This window comes from Cervus elaphus, chromosome 22, assembly GCF_910594005.1.
Source record: "Cervus elaphus chromosome 22, mCerEla1.1, whole genome shotgun sequence".
Classification (NCBI taxonomy): Eukaryota; Metazoa; Chordata; class Mammalia; order Artiodactyla; family Cervidae; genus Cervus; species Cervus elaphus.
The window spans coordinates 54,220,532-54,245,916 of NC_057836.1; the positions used below are offsets into that span (position 1 = coordinate 54,220,532).

General features: G+C 39.1%; 1 protein-coding gene across 1 annotated transcript in view; it reads right to left on the reverse strand.

Moving 5' to 3' along the window:
- Positions 1-25,385, reverse strand: part of ANO4 (anoctamin 4) — a 417,984-nt gene that overhangs the window by 173,283 nt on the left and 219,316 nt on the right. Inside the window, exons 5-7 of the mRNA XM_043882273.1 lie at positions 21,254-21,358; positions 8,627-8,763; positions 5,315-5,473 (exon numbers count right to left, since the gene is read on the reverse strand). Of these exons, the coding sequence (XP_043738208.1) occupies positions 5,315-5,473; positions 8,627-8,763; positions 21,254-21,358 (401 nt within the window). The remainder of the gene's footprint in view (positions 1-5,314; positions 5,474-8,626; positions 8,764-21,253; positions 21,359-25,385) is intronic.

The following is a 25,385-nucleotide window of genomic DNA, read 5'->3' on the forward strand; positions in this document are numbered from 1 at the left end:
GAAGGCACAGGTCTAAACATTCTTCCTTCACTCTTCCACAATATCAATTTTGTCTCTCAAATTACTTCTATTAGCATGAAGTCATGCAGTTATTTTTCCCCTCTTAGTAAAAACATCTCTTTATTGACTCCACCTCTCACACCAGTCTCTTCCCTTTTACAGTGAACCTCTCTCAAAGAGCCATTTTTATCTGTTCTCTCCACATTTTCTCCTCCCGTTCCTTCCTTGAATATACTTTAGTCATGCTTTCACTTCTACCTCTCTGTGGAAACTTCTCTTGCCCAGCTCACCAAAATCCTCCACGTTGCTAACTTCAATGACTACCTTTCAGTCTTTATCTCACTCACTCCATCAGCAGCGTTGGACACAACTAACTGTCCTTCCCTCCTGACACACTTCCCTCCAAGCACCACACCTCAAGCTTTCCTCCTAGCTCCTCTCTGCTGACTCCTCTCATCCAAAAGTCTATTTCCAGCCCAGATCTCTCCCTGTCTTCCACAGTCTTCCCTCCTACTCAACATCCGCACCACCAGAACACCTCAAACTTAACACGGCTACACGGAGACTCACTTCCCTTTGCTTCCCTGTAAATGCTGATTCCTTTCTTCCAACTCTTTAAACGAACAGCGTACGACAGACAGCTGAATCACCCGTGCCGCCTCCTCGCTCACATCGCTCATTCAATCCATCTGCAATCCCAAAGGCTCTACTCACTACTCGTCTCAGCATCTCCTCTGCTGAGCACTTCGCCAAGCCACCATCACTTCTTTCCTGGATTCTTGCAACAAATCTCCTAACTGGCATCTCTGCTTCTGCCCTCAACCTGAGTGGCCCTAATGATACAGAAACCATATCTTATAAAGCCTTGGCTCAAAACCGTCCTGTGATTTTCCATGTCATGTTGAGAAAAACTAAAGTTGCCCAGTGATCTCAAAGATCTGATGCCATCTGTTCCACTGCCTCTCTGACACAATTTCTCACTATTCTCTACCCTGCTCAGACAATTCCGTCCTACTGGCCTTTGCACTGTTCCATAAACACACCGGGCATCCTCCTGCCTCAGGGCCTTTGTATGTGCTCTCCTTGGTCCCTGGGACAGAGGCCCATCTTTACCAACTTTTATAAAAGCCCCTTCAACACTTCCTGCTTTACTTTTTTCTCAGCATTTACTGTTGCTCTACGTAGATTTACTTATTTACCTCTCTCAAGCTCCACCAGGGCAGGAACTTTTTGTCTGTTTCATTCACTACTGTGTTCTTAGTGCTTAAGGTAGTGCCTAGCAGAGAGTGGATGTGCAATGAATATTTGCTTAATGAATTAATTATCATCAAGATGGTATGACTTATACAATTACAGTTATTTTGTAAATACCTGATGATATGAGTTTTCCCCTATGTTCTGCATGATTCTAAAGAAGAAGGGTGCTCATTTAATCTAATTGGTACTCGTACATCCCAAAGTCATCCACAACCTGACCCCTTATAAAAAAGGAAAAGACAAACCTCATTCATACTGATTTCAAAACAGGTACCAAAGAGTCAATGATGGACACAAAATTAAAAATGAAAAAAAAAAAAACTAAAATAGAAAATGTGGGTTTATAAATATGAGTTTGCCTTTAAAGAAGAGAGTCTCTTTAAATAGACATTTGAGAAGAAAATCACTTGGATTTGATACTTTATTTGGGAACTTGGCCATCAATTGCTTTCTCTGAACTAATATGAGAGATGAGTTACAGAATGTTAAAGACCCAGGGTGCTGAAGCAAGCACTTACCTATTGATTGACCAGGTAGGGGGTTAAGTTCTCAAGAAAGATGAAATTTGACTGGATCCTCACTTTTATCATGAATCAAAGGTTTTCCTGATTGTATTTCATGATTCTCAATGTTATAGGAGATGAGGATTCTCCTATTAAATGTCAACTATAGATCCCGTCGTTGCTGATTTGGACACAAAAGCGTCTAAGCCTGTGAAATATTTTCTGTAATTATTGGACATCATGACATACAACTAATGAAGAAGATACTAATAATTCATAAAATTTATTCAGTGCTCATCATTTCAGGTATACATGGATTCACAGGAAGTCCCCTGGGTTTTCTTTTTCACCTTGAACTAAATTCTTTGCTTTATGTATAAAAGGTGGAAATTACTTCTGGAAGTTGAAATAGCTATTAAAATTGCTGGCTTTCTATTGCAGCTGTTTATGAGAACACTTGATTTAAATAAAAGTGTTTCTGTGTGCAAGCGTACACTCAGTCATGTTCAACTCTTTGTGATCCCCCTGGATTGTAGCCCTCGAGGCTCCTCTATCCATGGGATTCTCCAGGCAAGAATACTTATGCCATGCCCTCCTCCAGGGGATCTTCCTGACCCAGGGATCGAACCCACGTCTCTTGCATCTCCTGCACTGATAGGTAGATTCTTTACCACTGTGCCACCTGAGAAGCTCAAAAATGCTTCTGATGGTTTAATAAAATGCAACTTTTTTTTTAAAAAAAATGGAGATGCAGATTTTCTGTTTATACAAGGGACATTTTATTTTAATTGATTATGACAGGGAAAATTAAATTAGCTATAATTTCCTGCTGCCTCTAAGCAAGGAAGATCCTGCAGAGACCCTTTTTCTGCTGAGCTGGCTGAGACCATGAAAATACAAAGCAGAGCTTGGAGATGGAGCTGAGAGTCAAACTGTGCTGCTTATGCGGAGTGTGGGCCGCAGGGAACGCTGCCTAGGGAGAAGCTTCCAAAGGGAGCAAGACCAAGCTTCTGGTAGTGGATAGAACACGGCAGGGAAGCTGCCTCCAAGAGAAGAACTTTTGGGGGAAAGAGGAGAAACAGATGCTTAGATAAGTGTCTATTTTTTAATTAGAGTATAATTGCTTTTCATATTATATTGGTTTCTGCCACACATCAACATGAATCAGTCAGAGGTACACATATGTCCCCTCCCTCTCGAGCCTGCCTCCCAGCCCTCTAGGCTGTAAGACAGCACCAGGCTGAGCTCTCGGCATCACACGGCTAATTCCCACTGGCTGCCTATTTTATATACGGTAACGCACATGTTTCAGGGCTACTCTCTCAACTCCTCCCACCCTCTCCTTCCTCCTGGGTCCACACGCCTGTTCTCTTCGTCTATTGCTGCTCTGCAAATAGGTTCATCAGTACCATTTTTCTAGATTCCATATACATGCATTAATATACCATATTTGTTTTCCTCTTTTTGATTTACTTCACTCTGTATGGCAGGCTCTAGGATCATCCACCTCACTAGAACTGACTCAGATTCATTCCTTTCTATGGCTGAGTAATATTCCATTGTGTATATGTACCGCAACCTCTTTATGTGTTCATTAGATAAGTGCTGAATGAAGTCTGCCATATGGTGATATCACTCTTTCCAACTGCTATTATTTCCATACATTAAAATAAATACCTAGCCATTAAATTTTTAAAACTTAGAGCCAAACAAAATTATTGTAAACCACTACACTCACATGAGCCATCCATCTAATGTACTCTGGTCAACTCTGGACTGCAGAGCCAAGCTGCATGTTAGAAGGCAGAGGAACCCTCCTCAGCTACCCACTCTAATTCTGGCAGCTGAATACTGCAATACAGAAGACTTTCAGGAAACAGACGGGAGAGCTGTCAACTCTTTAGTAATGTACAGTATTTGGAAAAGTATTAGGCTTTTTGAGTTTTAATGTTTCAAAGTCATGAAATGACACTGAAAAGACCTACACAAAAGAAGCTCCAGAAATGGAGAGAACAGTGACGAAGCTTAAAATATAAATCTTTCATTAACTGAACAAAGCTACTTAGTTTTAACAGGAATCAAAACTTTGACAGAGTCAGAATGGAACACAGGAAGGACTTTCGTTACTTCAGATCAGGCGGCAATTCAGAGCTTTTATTTTTTTATATAAAAATTCTAAAACTTAGAATAAAACATGAAGAAATGACTTTTAGGGATAAAACATTAATGCACTATTAATGTTAAGAAAAGAATACACAACTGTCTACTGGATACCAACATACAAGTTATCTAAAGAACAAGGTTTATCAAATGTATATTCCAGTGGGTATAGGAAAGATTTGCCAGAATCCCACAAAAATGGAAAAAGCAACATATTTAATTCTGTTTGTTGCTCCAGGGAAACTCCAACTGAAGCAGTCTTTTGAGCAATCTGCTTCCACTTTTCTGAGAATGAGAACCTGTTCCCTTAAGGCCATACTCATATCACCGTTTTTCTAATTCTCTTTTTGGAGACATTCCAGAAAAACACTGCTTCTATTTTATAAACGCTCCAGGGTTGAGGCTAGTCCAGCAGAAATGAAAAAACCCTATTTATCAGAAGTGTCCCAGGAACAGCATGCAACCTCTCCTGTACAAAGAAAACAGGGATGCCTGATTCAAAGATCCATCCTTTAGCCTTGAAGAGAAGAATCAGAAGCAAACACTTTTAATTGCAACATGTTCTTCTTGACTATGAAAAACTCCAGAAGCTGTGCACATGTTTAGGGAAAATGTGAGAGGAGGTGTGTAATCCGGCAAACAGGGCCAAGTTCTAGAAAAGTGCACAGCGTTTCTGGGTACACAACAGGCCCGTTGTGGATTATTATCAGAGGCCTGGCTGGGTCTCTTACACCTTCCTCAAAACTTCCCCTGCGGAGGAGGAGGGGAGGGGGAAGAGTAAACACTGGTAACCTAACCCTTGAGTTTGGGAACCTGATAAAACATCCTAAATATCTCTTAAAACCAGAATCACTTTGTAAGTCTCGGCTATTTTTGGTCAAATCATCCAGACAGTCTCTTCTGGTGTGTGAGGATACCCAAACCCATGATGTTTTCTGAAACGTAAAAAGAGCCTCTAGGGTCAGCTGACTGCATTTTACCCAAAGTTTTTTTTCTAATCCATGCAAATATAGGGTTGGCCAGAAAGTTCATTCAGGCTTTCTGTAAAGTAAGATGGTATGGAAAACCTGAGTGAACGCTTTGGTCAACCCAACAGAACCCACCGTTAACATAGAGAGGCAGCAGATGTAGGAAGTCAGGTAAAGTAACACTTTGAAACAATCCATTTAATTGGAATATTTTGATTTTTATGAAATCTTTGGATATCAAAATGCTCTCAAAGGCAAATTGTGCTGCAGAAGTCTAATTGTTAGAAAATTCTCCAAACACTGCAGATTGGCAAAGCCTCAGAAAATGAAACATTCAGTTACTCTACTAACTACTTATTTTTTAAATTGTCTCTTGATATGAACTGACGTATATATATACTTTTCTCATTCAGGCAAACCATTTACCTCTTTCTCCATTTGTAATCCTTCTGCTCTAATGTTTCTTTCAAATACTTCTCTCTTTTCCATCTGGGGGTTGGATTTTCTGTACACGAGAATGTAGTCAATTCGACATTTTCCGTCTCTGAAGTAAAGGCCATTTAATTTGTTTTTTTCTGGTACTGTCTGCACACAAAGAGAAAGGGACCAGTTTAAGACACTCAAAACTGAGCCTTGACTGAGTAATGTTAAAGAATAATTAAAACTAAATGAATTTTCCTTATGTTTTATCAAAATTACACTTTTATTAATGAAAAATGTAAACAACAGAAAACAAAATAAAAATCAGAAAAAGCATTCAGTCTAATGAACAAAACTTAAAGATACCCAACGATACCAAAAGTTTCCAAGGATATGGAGCAACTGACATTCTACCGGTGAGAGTGAAACTGATGTACTAACACTGGAAAACACACTAACATCATCATGAAAAATTGAACATTGGCATATATAACCCTAATAGATTCCTGACAAACCAGGAAATGTGTATATGAATGTTCACAGCAGCATTGTTCATAAGAGAAAAAATTTTAAATGGGAATCAATGCATATCAATGAATAGGCAAACATACATAAATTGTATAGTCATATAGTAGAATATTATATAGCAGGGAAAAAGAACTACTGATGCATCTTATAGTAAGCAAAATCTTAAAAACAATATTGACAGAAGAAATGCGAGTCACAGAAGACTTTATACTGCATGATACCATTTTTTACAAAGCACAAAACAAAATCAATATAAAATAAGTTGCTAAGGATACATATGTATGCATGGTAAAATGATTTTTAGAGCAAGGTAATAAAAAATGCAAAAATTCAGGAAGACAGTCCATCTGGTAGGGGAGAAGGATGAGACTACATGTAGTTTGATGGTTTTAGTAATATTTTTTAGTTCAGTGTCTCTCAAACTTTTTTGCCCACCATAGTAAATATTTTTCTTTGTGATATTTGTGTATACAGTTATAAACAGCACAAGGATTAAATCTGCTTGTAACTTATAGTCAGAGCAGGATCTTCACATCCATCGTTTCTCCACATTGTGGTTACAACCACATACTATATGGTACTATAATATCTATTATTGAAAAACATCCACAGATAGATGGACCCACATAGCTCAAATCCACATTATTCAAGGGTCAACCGTATGTGTAAACACAAAACAATTTGAGATCCCAGTATATATCAGTTTCTAAATATCAGTATGAAGAAAGAAAATATGCCAGACCTCCAAGGCTATTACTAGAGTCCATATTCTTGCAGCGGTGCCATGCATGCAACCTCATTCAAAAGGAACATCTTAGCTGGGAGAGATGGAAATAACATCTCATACCTGGGCAGGTATTTATAACTGATGTTCAGTCTTCACTATTTCTGGCTTCTGTTCAGAAGCCCACCCAAATAAACACCTCCTTAGCAATCATCTTCCAGGCAAGGGAACTATTCAGTAGATTTAGCACATTACCATCTATCTGCAAAATCAGCCAAGGCTTCAAGAGAAGGTTTAGCAAAGCCCTAATCTCCTTGAGACTGTTCAATCACCTCTAAATTAAGGGGACTAGACTAGCTGCTTTGTGAGGTACCTTTCAAGGTCCTTCCTCTGTGCCATATTATGGTATCCAAAGTTTCTGTGTGAAGAAATGCTGACAGAATGAGTTTTTTTCTTAAAACACACACACACATAAGTTGTATACGGTGTTTATAGAAAGAAGTCTGGGAAGTTTGATAGAAGTAAACAATTTTTCCTGCTCAAAGGTATTATCCTTTCACTAAGTAACAGCCTCTGGAATAACAGCAGCATTAAGAATACACAATAAATTAATGACTCTGATCTGTGTTGCCATTACTTAAACCTAATGCATATACAAGTGTCAGTTGCTTAGTCACGTCTAACTCTTTGAGACCCCATGGACTATAGCCCACCAGGCTCCTCTGTCCTTGGAATTCTCCAGGCAAGAATACTGGAGTGGATCCCTTCTCTAGGGGATCTTTCTGACACAGGGATCAAACCTGGGTCTCCTGCATTTCAGGCAGATTCTTTACCTACCATCTGAGTTTCAAAATCACTGCAGATGGTGACTGCAGCCATGAAATTAAAAGACGCCTGCTCCTTGGAAGAAAAGCTATGACTAACCTAGACAGGATGTTAAAAAGCAGGGGCATTACTTTGCCAACAAAGGTCCATCTGGTCAAAGCTATGGTTTTTCCAGTGGTCATGTATGGATGTGAGAATTGGGCTATAAAGAAAGCTGAGTGCCAAAGAACTGATGCTTTTGAACTGTGGTGTTGGAGAAGACTCTTGAGAGTTCCTTGGACTGCAAGGAGATCCAACTAGTCTATCCTAAAGGAGATCAGTCCTGAATATTCATTGGAAGGACTGATGCTGAAGCTGAAACTCCAATGCTTTGGCCTCCTGATGCGAAGAGCTGACTCACCTGAAAAGATCCTGATGCTGGGAAAGATTGAAGGCAGGAGGAGAAGCGAATAACAGAGGATGAGATGGTTGGATGACATCACTGACTCAATGGACATGAGTTTGAGTAAACTCTGGGAGTTGGTGATGGACAGGGAGGCCTGGCGTGCTGCAGTCCATGGGGTTGCAAAGAGTCAGATATGACTGGGCGACTGAACTGAACTGAGCCACTAGGAAAGCCCACATACAAAGTGCATATACAAAGAAGATGTTAAACTCCACTGAGACACAGCTGAGCAACAGCGAATGCTTTTAACAAAATACTTTTTTCCCCCTAAATAACACATGAACAGATGGTCTGTATATAATTGCAATGAGTTTCTGTAATCTTAGTTTCCAGATTACAGAGGCAAATGGGAACTCAAAGAGGCTACAGACAACACAGTCTATGGAGGGCTGGTCCACTTTATATCATTGTTCCACATGACGGGAGATTTCAACAGGGAATCCATTCTTTGGATTCTAGCTAACTTTTGACTAGTTAGCTAACTTTTGACTAGTTAGCCATACCTAAAATTTAAATCATTTTAAAATGATGAGTGTTTTTAAACATCTTCTTTGTGTAAGCTAAATGCCTTTAGCTATAAGAGAAGTGCATGACCCACTGAAAGTCTGTTTTGAGCTAGGTAGATTTCGGATTCCTGAAATGTGCTAGACCCCCAGAGGTTTTCAAAAGCGTGTAAGATTTCACCCCTTCTTTCCCCCCAGTTCAATGAGATGACTTTAAACAATCCACTGGAATATGCTTCTCCAGTTCTGGCACAGATCAAGAATTTTGTTTTTATGAAATGGCACACTCTTACCTCTCCCCCGGCTTCCAACCTGCTAGCATCATCTGAAGTACTGGTAAGATTTCCAGGGTGAAGGAGAGAGTCGTCATCTTTGCAAGGACTGTTGACAGCTTCTAATTCATCAAAAAGAATATTGACATCCTTGGCCACTAGAACCAAAGTAAATACATTACAAGTCAAGTCAAGAATCTGGGATCTTAAAAGCAATACTGAAAGTAAAGACATCTCCCTCTGGCTTCATAGTTTTTCATTGTTTCAATTACACCTTGAATGACATATATTATTTCCAAAGAAAAATGGACGTCAACTGTAAAATGTGTTTAACCAAACAGTGTCTTCATTAGGCCAAGGTGAAAGACAATGTGAAATAAAGTGAAGCATCTCCACAATATACATATAATTTGTCTTCCGTGATAACAACAGTGATAAAAAAAGAAGTGATAAAAAAAAGTGTTGTTTTGTTTAGCTTTCCTTCATATAGTTGTTTAGCATGGGTTCCTTAAGACTTCAAAGAACTCATTTTGCATATTTTTAAAACTTTTTAATTGGAGGATAATGGCTTTACAAGGCTGTGTTGGTCCCTGATGTACAACAATGTTAATCTGCTCTAAGAATACATATGTTCCCTTCCTCGTAAGCCTCCTTCCCACGCACCCCCAGCCCCACCCCGGCCATCACAGAGTGCTAAGCTGAGTTCCCTGTGCTATCCAGCAGCCTTCCCCTAGCTATCTGTTTTACACATGATGGTGTATATATGGGCTTCAGTGCTCCCTTCTCAATTCGTCCCACCCTCACCTTTCCCCACTGAGCCCACAAGTCCATTCTCTACGTCTGCTTCTCTATCGCTGCCCTGCAAACCGGTTCATCAGTATCATTTTTTCTAGATTCCATACATATGTGTTAATACACAATATTCATTTTTCTCTTTCTGACTTACTTCACTCTGTATAATAGGCTCTAGGTTCATCCACCTGACGACAACTGACTCAAATTTGCTCTTTTCTATGGCCAGTAATATTCCATTGTATATATGTACAGCAATTTAAGATCTTATTTTGTATTAGAGAATACGAAAAACAAATTTTTTTTGTTTTCATTTAAATGCTTCCATGTCTTACCTACTATAAATAGGGTTGCTATGAGCACTGGGGTGCGAGTATCTTCCAGGTACAGTTTTCATCTTTTCCGGACATATGCCCAGGAAGGGGGTCACTGGATCATATGACAACTTTTAGTTTTTAAGGAGCTTCCATTCTGTTCTTCATAGTGGCTGTACTTACTCACATTCTGACCAATGGGGGGGGGTCCTTTTACTCCACACCCTCTCTAGCATTTATTGTTTGCAGATTTTTTGATAATGGACATTCGGACCAGTATGAGGTGATACTGTATTGTAGTTCTGATTTGCATTCTCTAGTAATTAGCAGTGCTGAGCATCTTTTCATGTGCCTGTTGGCCATCTGTCTGTCTTCTTTGGAGTAATGTCTATTTAGGTCTTCTACCCATTTTTTGATTGAGTTTTGTTTTGTTTGTTTATTTGTTATACTGACCTGTATAAATCTGTTTATATATTTTGGAAATTAAGCTTTTGCCAGTCACATTATTTGCAAATATTTTCTCTTGAGTTCATAGGTTGTTTTCTCATTTTGTTTATGGTTTTCTTTGCTGTGCAAAAGTTAAGTTTAATTAAGTTCATTTGCTTATTTTTGCTTTTGGGGTCCCTTCTATACTGACTTAAATTTTAGAACAACATTGACGTTCACTTTTTCTTTGATGCTTTAAAAATAAGTAAGGATTTTTGACCTATCAGAAGCTGCTGACTAGTATAATTCATAGAAGACTGAGTTCTATTTACCCAAGCATATAAAAGAGTATCTGTTCTTTCATCCAAAAAAATTTTAGAGGTGTGCACACTGTATCAGGCAGAGATGTGTAGTGACTGAATCTTGGTGAATAAAAGTGATGAGTCTTCCTGCCCTTGTGGTAATAACAAAACAAATAATCAAAGAAATACGAAGTGTGGTGAGTGATATGAAGAACAAGAGTTTAACGGGGTGACCAGGATCCAAGTGTGTGATTTTGGGCAATTCATTTAACTGCAAGTTTTTAATCTGTAAAATAAAATTGACACAGGAATAAAATGAACATTTACTGCTTACTGTAGCAGGCTGAACCATGGCCCCCAAAGGTGACCTAATCCCTGGAATGTATGACTGTATAAAGTTATATGGGAAAAGGGACTTCATAGATGCAATTAAGTCAAGAATCTTAAATTGGGGAGATTATCCAGGATTATATGGATAGGGCCATGTAATTACAAGAGAGACAGGAAGGTCAGAATCAGATAAAGACGGAAGATACAATGCTGCTGAGTTTGACAACAGAGGACGAGGTCACAAGTCAAGGAATGCAGGGGTGGCCCTAGAAGATAGAAAAGGCAAGAAAGCAGATTCTTGCCCAGAACCTCTAGAAGGAACTCAGTCTTGCTGACATCTTGAAGATGTCTGACCTTCAAAACCTTAAGATAAGAAATCTGTGCTGTTTCAAATTGCTAAGTTTGTGGCAATTTGTTACAGTTGCAAAAAAAGGAACTAATACACTTATTAGAGGTTTTTAGGCCGTGAGGCTACAAATGAAAAACATCAAGGTCTTTTCATACAACCAAGGCTTAAGAGCATCTACACTGGACCAGGTGCTCAAGTAGAAGCACTGACATTTTTGAGGAAGCATGTTGTGGGAGGTGTTGTGGGAGGTGTCAAGGTCAAAGACCACTTCCCTGACTACCTGATGTAAAAAAGCTGCTTCACCCAGGTATCCTCCATCTCCTCTCTTGGCTCATTTCCTTCCCAGCATGTATCCACAGTCTGAATTATTTATTCATTTGTTTTCTTAAATGCTGGATGTCTATCCTATTAGAACTTAAGTTCCAAAAGAACAGGGACCCTATCTGTGTTGACTGGTGTACAGAAATCCAGGCATGGAGTAAGCCCTCAACTCATTTTTGTTGAATAACAGCCAATGTAGGAGATGAGACATAAGCGACCCAAGTTTAATCCCTGGGTTGGGAAAATCCCCTGGAGGAGGGCACAACAACCCTCCATGGGATGTCTGGAGAACCCCAGGGACAGGGGAGCCTGGTGAGTTATGGTCCATGGGGTCGCAAAGAATTGAACGTGACTGAAGCGACTTTGCACGCTTCCACACAGAATGACCTCAAAGTGGTCACTGTCTAATGATGTGTGACAGTATTTTTCTTCACTGTTCTATGACTCTGGGACCATGCATATATGTTTCTCCTAATGCAACTCTTACAAGCCAGGAGCTCCATCATTTCAAGTAGATATTGATTAAATTTTCAAGGAGATAATGATGACTTTCTACTGATTATATCTGAATAGGATCAAAATATTCTTTTAACATGGGACGAGGTGATTGCTATTTCAAACTCCACCCCTTAGCTGTGTGAATTCGTGCTCCCATTTCCTCACTGGTGAGACAGGTATAGAAACCTTCTCCAAGGGTGACTAAGAAGATTATGCGAGATAATGCACATGTCAGCAGAGTGACTGACATATGGCAAATCCATAAGAAATGTTGGGCTTGTCGATTTTAGAGTGGGACCTTAAGTCAGCACTTTAGCGTTATCAATACAAAAAGGCAGAGTAAGCATTTACAAGCTAGACTGGTTGTTCAGAGGGATGGACTGGGATGAGATGTGAGATAGAGAGGGAAGCTAAAGAGGACAGACACTGAGATTCTTATCATGGTGACTGGCTCTCGTTGGGGAGAAACTCGAATATTCATTCATTCATCCTTGACATTCATCATGTCATTCATCATTCTATCTTGACATTCATCATGTCAAGATAGAAAATTACCAGATTATCTTCTACCAGTATCACCTTCTGGTGTTGGCACAATCTGTTCAAAAAAAGCTTTTGACATCTATGATTCTCAGCTGGCCCCAAAGTGTCACCCTGAAGGCATCTCGTATGGTCTAGGAGGCATTCATTCTCACAGGGTGGCGCCAGTCATATCTGGTGGGAAGAATCCAGGGATGCTGCTAAACATCCTACAATACACACAATGGCCCTTGTAGTGAGTTCTCCAGCCCAAATGTCACTGGTGCTGAGGTTGAGAGGTTCTGCTTTGCATTAAAAGTCCAGCTATTTTATTCTAGAGGGACCAGTTAACCTGGGAAAAGGGAGAGAAGCCCTTTGCTCTCCTACTGCTGCCCATCAGAACTACTGTCTGGAAGCCATTAATAGTATGGGACTGATGCTACCTGAGTGCTCAAGGGAAATCAGTACGTCTCTGATTTTTGGAGGATGAGCGATACGAAGGCACCATTATCGCCTGCCAGTATTTCAAGAGCTTCAGCCGAGATAAGAAATGCTGAAGCGTCAGAAAACGCTCAGCTAAGCACGTGATCAGTAAGAAGACTGCAGGACATGTAAAGACTCCACAGAAGACAGAAGAAACATGTGTCCTTCATCAGAATTTCACCATGGTCACTGATAGATCCGCTTTAACTGCAACGGAAGTTTTAGGAGCAAATCTCCTTTGGTAGGAACTTTCATTCTTTCAAAGAAAATAACCTCCAGCTGTGAAGTTAACCAGTGTTTAGAAATCTATTCATTCAGTAAGTATTTATCGAAATCGACACTGTCCAGAAACTGGGGTTCAAGTACTGGCAGGTTCAAGTCCTGGTGACAGGCAGGATGCCCGCCCTCCAAGAGCTCACGGTCCAGCCAAGGCAGAAGCAGGACCTCTCCCTCCTCTGGGACAGACGTGACAAAGCGCCTCTTCATCCAAACAAGGTCACTTGTTAATACATCCCATCGCCTCCCTCATGCATTGTTTCTCAAATTAAGAAATGTTTGATAATTATCTGCCCGGTTGAATTCTGTGATTAGGCTCATTAAATAAGAAAGAGAGCCAAATGTTCTGAGAAGTCAATTAAGAATGATGAGAGAGGGAGGAAGGGAGGGAATGAGAGAGACAAGGAGGGAGAGAAGGATGAAGGGAGTGGGAGGGAAAAGGGAGAGGGAGGGAGAAAAGAAAGAGAAGGAATGCAAAAATTCTGTTCTAATCAAATATGGACCTGCACTGTATAGAGACTCAGGAAGGGCCCTGTGAACAGGACTGGGCAGGTAACATGGGTTCTGGCATATGGACACCGCATATTTGGGAAAGCAACAAAGATACCCAAGCGACTCTCTCTTGCAAAAATCAGGTGCTTATCCTACAGAGACCCAGGAACTAAATAGCAGGGACTTACACTGAACAACTAAACAAGGGCCAAGAAACTGAAATTGCCTGGGAGACCAAAAATCATCTACTGACTCTGAGTCAAGGAACAAAGGCAGCAGGGAGAAAGATTTCAGAGGGTTGGCTTGTTCTGTTCTCCCAGAATGGAAGCAGATCAGAGAAGGCAAAGGACCAGGAAGGAAGGAGATCCTGACCTCCCTCATGTGATGGGAGGGCAAATTTGCCACAGTGGTACAGAATCTATCAAATATTTGCAATTATTTCAATTATTCTTTCAGTGAAAATCATTTTGTATATTAACTCAACTCTCTTGGGAAAAGAGACTGCAAACATATGGCAAGGGCTAAAACAAACAAATGAATTGCTTATCTTCTGCCAGTTGCTCATTGAACCAACACTCAGCTTAGATGCTGAAGGTATAAACATGACCAAGACATAAGGAGACAGCCTCATGCTTCCAGACAAGAGGATGAACTTGAGCAATCAATGCTACAAAGGCAATTGGAAAAACACAGCAAATGTTTATTTTAGACTGTGTTAGAAACAATCTAAAAGAGAGTAAGAAATAAATACCCAAAATATCAAATAGTTCAACTCATCGCTCTTTCAAAAAAAAAAAAAAAAAACAACTCACCTTGGCATTATAGTTCAGGAGTACTTTAATCTTGGCACTTTCTGAGGCAGAGAAAATAAAGTGAAATTATAGGTCACTGAAGAAGACATGAAAAGGCTGTGTGCAGTATAATCTGAGTTTCTATATTTGTTCTGCAGAGTGTCAGTTCATTACACTATTGATATTTTTATCCAGAGTTCCAAATGATTACATCTGATACTCAGAATTCTGAAGGTATTATATACTGACCTCAAAGCCTCATTAGAAAATTAAAAAAAGGACACCTCCAGGAATAATTTAGAATAATACAAAAAATTGTTCATGTCTCAGTTTGAACACTGACCTGACTGTTTTATAACCAGCTCATCTATACATCTAGAGTCCCTTTCAGATGAAGGCCCAAGATAGCTCCAAACTTGACACAAGGGCTAGCAAACAGGAGGTGCTCAATGCCCATTTTAAAATAAATAAAAGCTAGCTTAAGATTATATCAGTTGCCTTTTCCCCCCGTATTCTAACTACCTCAGTGCCATTACTTGCAAGAATCTGTTTTTCTCTTGAATTCAGAGGTCAAATAGGAAGGAAGTGGGAAGGGACTACGATTTATTCAGAGCTGACTGTGTATGTGAGGTCTGTTTTCTCCCTTGATCTTCAGAACACCTTGCAGGACAGGTAGGTAGTAAGAGAAAGAAGCCAGGTTCAAAGATGCTAAGTACGCGCACACAGCTCATAAGTGACAGGGATGAATTCCAACCCAGTTCTGACTCCCAAATGGAGGCTGTTTCCTGCCAGCTCCTTGTTTCTGTAGAAGGCATTCTACTCTTCTTAAATTCTGTTTGGTTTTCAAGAACAGGAAGTCATTTCACCAGCAAATCTTGTCACAATTTTAACACTGATCTGAATGAAGCTAGACTTCACAGCTGTAGCCCAAGTCTGACGCTTTTAAAAAATTTAACAAATAGATCAAACTAAGTGCTTTTAAAAATCCAGGAAAACACACAGCAGCACAGCACAGCTTTGAGCCACTGGAATTTTAAAAACCAAACATTGCTTTGCATTTATATGGCACTAGCAAGCCTAGGACCCTCTAGATGTTCATTACTCTTCAAATGAATTTGATAACAGCCCTAAGGCAGAGGCTGCCTGGTGAACCAAGAAGAAGAGGGTCTAATTTAGAAAATTCAAAATAAATAATTGGAAAGGACATAAATCCTTCCTTAGCTGGCTTTATTCCTTTCTAACAGGCCAGTGGTTTTCGAAGTGTGTTCCCTGGAACCCCAGGATTCTTTGGAGGAACTTCAGGGGCCATGAAAGGGGCAAAAAGGAAGCTGAGTGGGAAAGTCCTACACCTTTTACCCCCACCAACTCCAGATAGCTCAGTTACCTGTCCTAAACACTGATAATATACGTAAAAATATATTAGGGACAAAATAACAGATTCTGCAGCTTTAAAAAGTTTGGATACCTCCACAAGTGTATTAGGCAACAATTAAATGGGTATGTTATCACTTCCCAAAACAAAAATTGGGATAAGAAAGCTGGAGTCTTAATAGTTACAGATCTGAGAGCTGGCATTTTTTTTTTTTTTTTTAGCCTGAAAAATTGACTTGAAAGACTTTAAGATTCACAATGTTTTTAATAATCAACAACAACAACACAAGTCATGAAATTTTTTAAATGTGTGGTTATTAAATTTTTTTCCATTGGCATTTCCTGACTTTGTAAAGACACTGTTTTTAAAACAGAGCGTACACGACAGCATGGGGTACCCACGGCACACTCTGTAATGGGGCCAAGATCATTAAGTTGCTCCCAAGACAGCACATTTCTTACGAAGAGCTTTTCACACAGCTACACTTTCTAAAGAACGGACAGACACTTCGGTCATTAGATAACAAGGCGTCTAACGATGGCACCTCTTTTAACTCTGCAAATGCTATTTAGAGAACTGTGTACCTAATCCAAGCTTTGCTCAATAGCCGTGGTTCCCTTTTCACAACTAGAAACAGGGTCAGTGATGTTCTGCATTAAAAACCCTAAAGTCTACTGACCATAACTGCCCCTTCTCTGGAAAGAACATGAGTTTTGGATTTAGACAAACCTGAGTTCAAACACTAGTCCTCCCACTTACTATTTGATTGGATTCTGTAACTTGTTCAAGCTTTAAGTGGGAATAATACAATGTACCAGAGAGAACTGTTGCAAGGAATGAAGACAAGGTGGCCAGCAGTAAGTCCATAGTCCTTACTGTGTGCCAAGCACTAAGGGCTTTGCAGGTTTTCTATAACTACCTCCCTTTCACCGATATGGGAATTAGGGCAAAAAGAGTTTAAGACTAAACAAAATAACACACGTAGTTGCCTTACTTGATGTCTAATGCCTATCAGTTCCTTCCTCTCCCTCATCTTCCCCTTTGCAACAGCATAGCCATATGAATTAAAGATACAATGGTAAAGCTGGGTTCAAGAAAGCGGATGGAGAATGACTCACTGGATGTCACCGAGAAATGACTGTCTCCTCACCCACAGAGCAAGAGCATCACCAACCTGGGAAGAGCTTTATGATTGCACAGGGACACTGCAGGCATAAAGGTCTTCCCTGGGAGCTCAGCTGTAAAGAATTTGCCTGTGATGCAGGAGACCCAGGGTTGGGAAGATCCACTGGAGAAGGGATAGGCTATCCACTGGAGAAGGGATAGGCTACCCACTGCAGTATTCTTGGGCTTCCCTGGTGGCTCAGCTGGTAAAGAATCCTCCTGCAATGTGGGAGACCTGGGTTCAGTCTCTTGATTGGGAAGATCCCCTGGAGAAGGGAAAGGCTACCCACTCCAGTATTGTGGCCTGGAGAATTTCATGGACTGTATAGTCTGTGGGGTTGCAAAGAGTTCGACATGACTGAATGACTTCCACTTCACTTCACAGCATAACAATGACCCAATAATCCTTAAAGCCTCCCAGTTCTCCTTCCAAACACTTTGCTATTTGCTCTCTTTCCCTCCCAAGTCGATTAGAATCTAATGGACTCTATCACAATCAAGTCTGCCAGGGTATGAATGCCACTTAAGAGTGGCCAGAGTCTGTATAGTGTTGGTCTTCTACATGCATGGGTTTCCCATCTGAGAATTCAAAGAACCCGTCTGCAGTGGACAGTTTCATTTCAGTCACTGCTGACATTCCCATGCCTCTCCCTCAGATATCCAGAACCGCACAAAGGTTCCAGAGGTTTTATAAATGGCAGAACATCTGCTAGGATGACTCAGGTCTCCATGCCACACTGGCTACTGCTGAGCTGTCCCCTGTGCGAGTCTACAGTGGAATTCATTCACTAAGGCGTTAATAAAATTTACTGAGCAAGGGGGAGGCAGAAGATGAGATAGTCAGATAACATCATCTGGATCTCAGTGGACATGCATTTGAGCCAACTCCAGGAGAGAGAGGGAAGGACAGAGGAGCCTGGGGTGCTGCAGTCCATGGGGTTGCAGAGAGTCAGACATGACTTAGCAACTGAACAGCAACACCCACATTCCACACTCTGCTCAAGGCACCGGGTATATGACAAAGAAACGGGACAAGAGACTCCTGCTTTTCCAGAGCCTCCAAGTTCCCTGATCACTGAGGGATCTGTTCCTTCCTCAGGCTGGAGACTCTCAGTCATGGCTGGCAGTTCAGATGGCCCACGTGCAGTCGCCCAAGGTACACACACAGCATTCTCTCTCCTCCCACCCACCTGCAAGAAGCCATGCTATCTCTGCAGGATACTCCAAGGGAGCTAGCTGGTCTTAGGAAATTCTCATCTCCTCTCTCTGTCTCCTCCCTCCCTTCCTCTCTCCTTCCCTCTCCTCCTACCTAAGCATCAAGCACTTAGAATCTCAGGCTTTCAGATACCAAAAGGCAGGAAATTTAGGTAACACAGAACTCTGTTGAAACAGAGGCACTCAACGGACTTGGCTGCTATGTTGGGATGGGGAGTGAATGGCGAGAGTAAAAAGGGAGGGAAAAACAACATCAATGAAAATATACACACTCAAACACAAATATCCCTTTACATTAGACCACCAAATATAAATGCTTTCCTACTACAAACTAACTAGGTTGCCTTCATTTTGAATAAGATAAAATTTTTCCTGACTTGAACTATGCACCAAAAAAGGTTCACCACTGCTTTAAAGTATTCTGCCTAGCACAGTGGCTGGCATATGACAGGTGAGATGGATACAAGAAAGGATGGATAAAATAAGTCTTTCCTTCCTTATAAGCCATACATCTGATATGAGGGAAGTTGAAAAACAACTTATGGATGGTTAGCCTCTCTGAGACATCTTGTTTTGAACAGATGAAGCTATACTTAGGGCATAAGCAACAGGAAAAATTGCAAATGTATTTCACAACATAGAAGCATGGTGAAGGAATTCTTGCATCAAGATGTAACACAAGAATAAAACTGTAAAAATCCAAAGTAGTTCATTTTTTCCTAATCATTATTATTTCACTTTTTATTTAGCACAACAAGGGCTGACACCCAAGGAAATACTGACTCTATCATATATTAATCATATAGTCTCAGGATGTATATGCACTTTTAAAATGAAGACAAGAGTATCTACTATTACTTATGACCATTTTAATAAAGACAAGAGACAGTCAAGGGAAAGCACTTACCATGATGGCTGCTAAAACACTGAAGAAATATTTGAACCCTGTGGGTATGCGCACACACACACACACACACACAGTGTTCTAGCCCAATCTTGAAGATCATACAAATAAGTCCACAAAATCCTAAGAAACAGTGAAATCTTTCCATCATCCTGTTAGTCCCAATTAATATGTTTGTAGTAGACAATGAGTTTTACTGATGTTCAAATCCTATATCTTTAAATTTTTTATATGTCAGTCTCTCAAAGATTTCTATAAATAACCATCTAAGGCACAGTCCCTTGAAGAACCACACTATGTGATTTTAAACTCAGAAATTTCAATGACCTGGTTAAACATATGAATCGTATTTGGAGTCTCTAGTTAGAGATTGAAGGTAGATAAATGGCCCAAATCTTTCTCACCAGAGATGCCCCAGACTGTGTGGGAAGCTTCCCAAACCTACTTAGCATAAAACTTTGCTTTTTAAACAAGAAAATAAAGATTAAATTCTCAAACATTGGAAGATTCTTAAACCTATAAAAATTGTGTTAAAATGAAATAATATTCCTTTTTTCTTATTTTTAAATTTAAATATTAAGTACTCACAAGCTTATACTCTTCTGTTCACAGAGGGATCACCATTCTAAACTATAAAATGGTTAACATCATAAACAAGTGAGTTTTTACTAAGATGTGCTAACAAAAAATACTATAAAAATGGCTTTATGAACACCTAGTTCACTTTGACAGACGCTCATTCAGCCCTAAAAAGTTCAAGTTCATCGCCTGCACTTGCACAGAAACCAATGTTCATCATTTATTAGAAAGTAATCCTTTCAGCAACGTGTAATCTGTCATCTTTCAATCAAATGAAGTGATTACATAATTTTATAACTTTCCGTGAAAAGTTAATTTCTCTCCAATGTCTACTAATTTGATTTTTATTCTCCTGGGGAAATTTTTTCTCTTTTATTCAGCAACCGAGTATGAAGGGATTCCCCACCCAGAACAAATACTTGGTCCTTTTAAGTTTTCATTAAAAGTATTTCTCTTGGAAGTAGTCTCATCTTCAATTCCAGGCCCCTTCCCACCTCGGTGTTTACTGAACACATTTCTGAAAGAATTAAAGGAAGGTGGAGACCCTCCTTTCTAAGTTGGTCTCTACTATTTATCTTATTGACATTGGCACTGACCTTCTTCCATCCTAAGCTGTCCTTCTTGTGAAGTGGATATATTAATTATCTCGTAAGATCAAGGATAAACAGAATTAAAGTGCTTAAAACTGTTCATAAGAAAATAGAGAAATAGAAATATAATTTAGAAATCTGTATTTCATTGCAGAGAAATGCAATGTCACAAGACTCAAAGTAGCAAAAATCGCAGATCTGAACCCTTCAAATCCAATATTAAATAACACTATTTGATATTGAAAGAGGAGCATAATTACCAAGAATTAGAGCTCTGATAGTGAAACACAAATGCTAATGAGTTAGTTTGTGATACCACATCCCCCACCCTCAATGCTAAATCTATAACTTGAGCAAATGCATTGATTATGATAAAGTTCTTGGTGGAAACTATGTAACACAAAATAGAGGAAGAAGAGTACACCCTGATTAATCAAAACGCTTAGAAAAGAGGAATTTACTTCTTGGTCACAGCACTGCATCGATGACTTCATAGACCCATTTTGAAGAATAAATTCCTGATTCTGGTTTACTGCATCAACACACTTCCTACTACTGATACTTGAGCGAAGGAATATTATTCTGGTGTCTTAAAGATTTTTCTTTGATTATGATTAATCAAGGAATCTAAAAAATTATAAGGCCCAGTGATTTGCTAAATATTATAGCATACTAAGATTTTATAATCCCTCTACAGTTTTCCCACCATGCTTCATCAAAGACCCCACTACTATGCAGCTCGGTTTCACAAATTACACTGGCATTTCACTAATCATCTCTTCTGGTCTCAAAATTATTTTACACAGTATCTCTTTTAAGACATGATTTTATTTTAAAGCTTGGCATCTAAGGTTTCTAGTTTTATTACCCCTCCCAAGTATTATAATCGTTTCTCCTTTCATGGTGAATTTAAAATTGGAGTGAAACTTACTTTCTTGTATTGCATTAAGAATCTCTGAAAAGTCCACATCACTCCTTGGCCCGTCAGGTAGTATTTGCATATCCAGCTGGTAGCTTTGCAAATCCACACCTCCTTCTAGAGAAATGAAAGATATTCTTGGAGTTTGCACTGGTTATCAGACAGTCCAGCATCAGGGTCCCAAGGAGAAGTAATGTCAAAATCTAAATGAACAGCCAACAGCCAGCTGGTTTGCCAATGGATCCTCCTACTTGGACAAATGACTTTTTAAAAATGAGCAACATTATCAGCCATTTGCCTCTTATGGGACCAAAAAAGTTTAATTGTATTTCCAAGGCAAAAATAAGGCAATTACTTTATTAAAATACCACCTACTTCATACAATTTATGGATGATTTCTAGGTGGGGAATATAGCATGCTGACCTCCACCCAAGGACACTTAAAATTATTCTCAGCTTCTACATGGTTAAAACAGAACATTCCACACTAATACTTTGTGAGACCATTTCCCTTAAAATGATAGTAATTTATCCAAAAGACAGGATTCAATATTCCTGATATCACAGAAAAAAGGTATCAATTTTTTCACAGTTGGACTTACCCTATTATCATTTACTTTTCAATTATACCAGAATATTATAACTTGTTCTATGAAGTAGTTAAGGCTCTTGAACTAGGTTTGCCAGATGTATTTTTGGTGTGTTCTAAAGAAAGCAGTTTTTTTTATGTTGCTCTGCACACCTATAGATCCCTGAAGGAAGTCAAAGAAACCAAGATATCAAAAAGTAGTTTTATTGTTAACAATAATAAACCTCTAAATACTTCTTAAAATAAACGGTAAGAATTGGATTTGTCTGGAAAGGCTAAACATTAGTGCTAAAATAAACAGAGAGCCTGATAAACAGAATGGGGCACACTCTAGCTTCCAAAATTTTTGTAGAAATAATTCTTTCATAAGCCCAGTAGTTAGTCTCAGCTTTGAATTAAAACTTTAATTATATCCCTAAAACTCAAAAAGAATAAGACACAGTTACTATCTTATAACAATATTCATTCTGGGAGGGAAATGGACACAAGTAACTATAAAGGGCTTCCCTCGTGGCTCAGACAGTAAAGAATAGCCCTGGAATGCAGGAGACCCAGGTTCAGTCCCTGGGTTGGGAAGATCCCTGGAGAAGGAAATGGCAACCCACTCCAGTATTTGTGCCTGGAGAATTCCATAGACAGAGGGCCCTGGTGGGCTACAGTCCACGAGGTTGCAAAGAGTCAGACACGACTGAGCAGCTAACTATAATAGAAAGGTGAGTTTTAGGAGAGCAGGAACTTTTTGTCTGCATGCTGTAATCCATCACTTAGAACAGTGTCTATTACAACTAAAGTAGATGGAATGAATTAACAAGGTTATGCGGTACTTATGAAACAAAGGCCACAAACCAGCCATTCACGTTCTTATTCAGGAAACACTGAATCTCTCTAGACCTTAGTTTCTCACTGATGCAACAGGGGTGATAGTCACAGTTGAATGGAACAGCAATGAAGACTAAATGAGGTAAAGCATGAAGAGCTCTTAGTTGTCACACAGCACTCAGTAAATGGAAGCCATTACTCTTTTCTTTTTAGAATTTTATTTATATGTTTATTTTTGGCTGTGCTGGGTCTTCAATGCTATGTGGACTTTCCTGCATTGGCCATTACTCTTACCATCCATTATGTTTATTAAAGCAACTACAGGTTTATTAAACTATAGATTTATTAAAGCAACTACAGGTAGTTCTTATAGGTTTCTACAGGAACTACCTAGCTATTGAGGAATGAGAAGGAATCCATAAGTCAATTATTTGGGACCAGCATGCATTTAAGTGATAGTCCAGCAATGCAGACATAGCGGTGAATTTTTAAGTGCGTGCGAGCCAGTTGCCTCATTACAAAGTCTGAAGTTACCTGTGAGATTAAGCTTCTTGATAGAAAAAACAAAGATGTCTTCCTGCTGGTCTAGAATATGAATGCACTATCTGCTTCCTTCCCTCCCACGGGAAGGTCAGCTACCTTGAATGGGGAGGAAAAAGTTCTGATGCTTTTCAGCCTCTGCTTAGGCTAATCACTGTGCTCAATAACCAGAGACCCATAGACCTCACAATGACATTGACAGAAAGAAAAAAAAAAGAATATTCAATACTACTTTTCAGCCAGGCTCTGTGCCACTTACTTTATTATCTCACTTAGTTTTAACTCTAACCTTGAAAAGGAGATGCAGTAAGAAATAGTAATTTACCCAAAAATGTTACTAAGTTGTAAAAACATAATACCAACCCATGCTCTTAACTAGTCTTTAAAACTACTCATATCCAAGCAGTCACAAATACAGGCTGCTAGAAATGAGAACATTTACCACTTTTTATTGGATTCCAATAGTTCAGGATATACCAATATTCAGGACTCTGGACCAGGACCAAAGTCATTACATAACCTAAGAAGCAAATGACTTCTAAAAGTAGACTGATAAACAGAAGCCCAATTTATTTACTTGGTATCTGTCAGAGGAGTTCATAAACTCATCAAGTAGTAGTTGTGACTATTAAATAAATTAAATAATTATAATTTTTCATAACTAAAATTCCATAATTTTTAATAAATTTTTGTTAGAGGACATGTAGGAGCATAGGAAGTCACAAAAGAAGCAACATAAAAAGGCATTCAGATCAAAGTCTGTCTTTAAAGAATATTAAAAACATGGAAAAGAAAAAAGTGAAAAAAGTATATACAAGCATACAGATAAATACATAGATGTCTCAAGCATACTAAAAACCACACTTTTTTTATCTGATTAGAAAAAGGAAGAAATACTCCATTGGGTATAGAAGCTCTCTGAGCTGTGAAATGATGGGTATTTTTTGTTTTATTCATTATCTTTCCTATGTTTTTCACAATAAGCAGCATATTTTAGTTTTAAAGTTATTTAAAATTCAGATTGTGGCAGCAGAGGATATTCAGCATTTAAAATTCAGAATTCAAGACAAACTATGGATGTTAAACCATTAAGGGACTAATTTAATAAGAGATTTTCTAAATAGTACAATTCTTAACCTGTGTAAGTCAAATAGTTCTAAATTAAAAGATGCAACACTCTCTTCATAGTAAACATTAGGATTGCATTTAGAATCCCTAAAAATACAAGGCCTTTTTATTCCTTTGCTCTCAAAGAAATACCAAATACACTTTCTTAAAATGTAATGCTGTGGAATTTCTGGCAGTAAGTCACTCACTAAAGTCTAAGATGATGCAATAGGGAATGCTGTAAAATAAGAACTTTTGTAACCTTTCCTAAATGGAGAGTGATCACTGTACAAGGATATTTTCAAATGAATCCTTCAAGGTGACAATCTTCATCTTCAGCACGTACTGCCCAAGTGAAACAGACTGAATAACTTCAATATACAGGAAGTTGTGTGTCTACTTTGGACTTCTGATATTTAATTATTTATTGTTAATCCTGTAGCACTGGTGGATTTCTAAAAGTTGAGAACTGGACTCCTTTCTAAGGTCATGGATGTCTCTGACTTTGAGTCTAAACACAAAACTCTGAGAAAACCAGGCAAGAGGGTGAAGGTGTCGCAGTTCCAAACTGAAGGGCTCAGTAACTGACATGTAACTAAGTCAATCCCAAGAAAAGTAACCACTTTACCTTCTAGAGGGAAGCTAAAAAGTTACCCTGAAGTTGTAGAGAACCTACTAAACAAATTCTAAAAATAAAAGTAGCTACAAAATTCATGTGATCTTCAAATTTGCCTTTATCTTTTCTCACACTGAATTGACAGGAGTGATTATATTCAAATCTTAACTGTGATCTGTAGTATGACTGAGTGGAAAGCAATTTCAATAAAAAGCAACCTTGATAACACATTTAATAAAACATCTTCAGCTGAGGAAACATCTTAAAAACTCATTTTACATTTGTACTTAGCTTACAGGGAATTCGGAGAAGGCAATGGTACCCCACTCCAGTACTCTTGCCTGGAAAATCCCATGGACTGAGGAGCCTGGTGGGCTGCAGTCCACGGGGTCGCTAAGAGGCGGACACAACTGAGTGACTTCACTTTCATTTTTCACTTTCATGCATTGGAGAAGGAAATGGCAACCCACTCC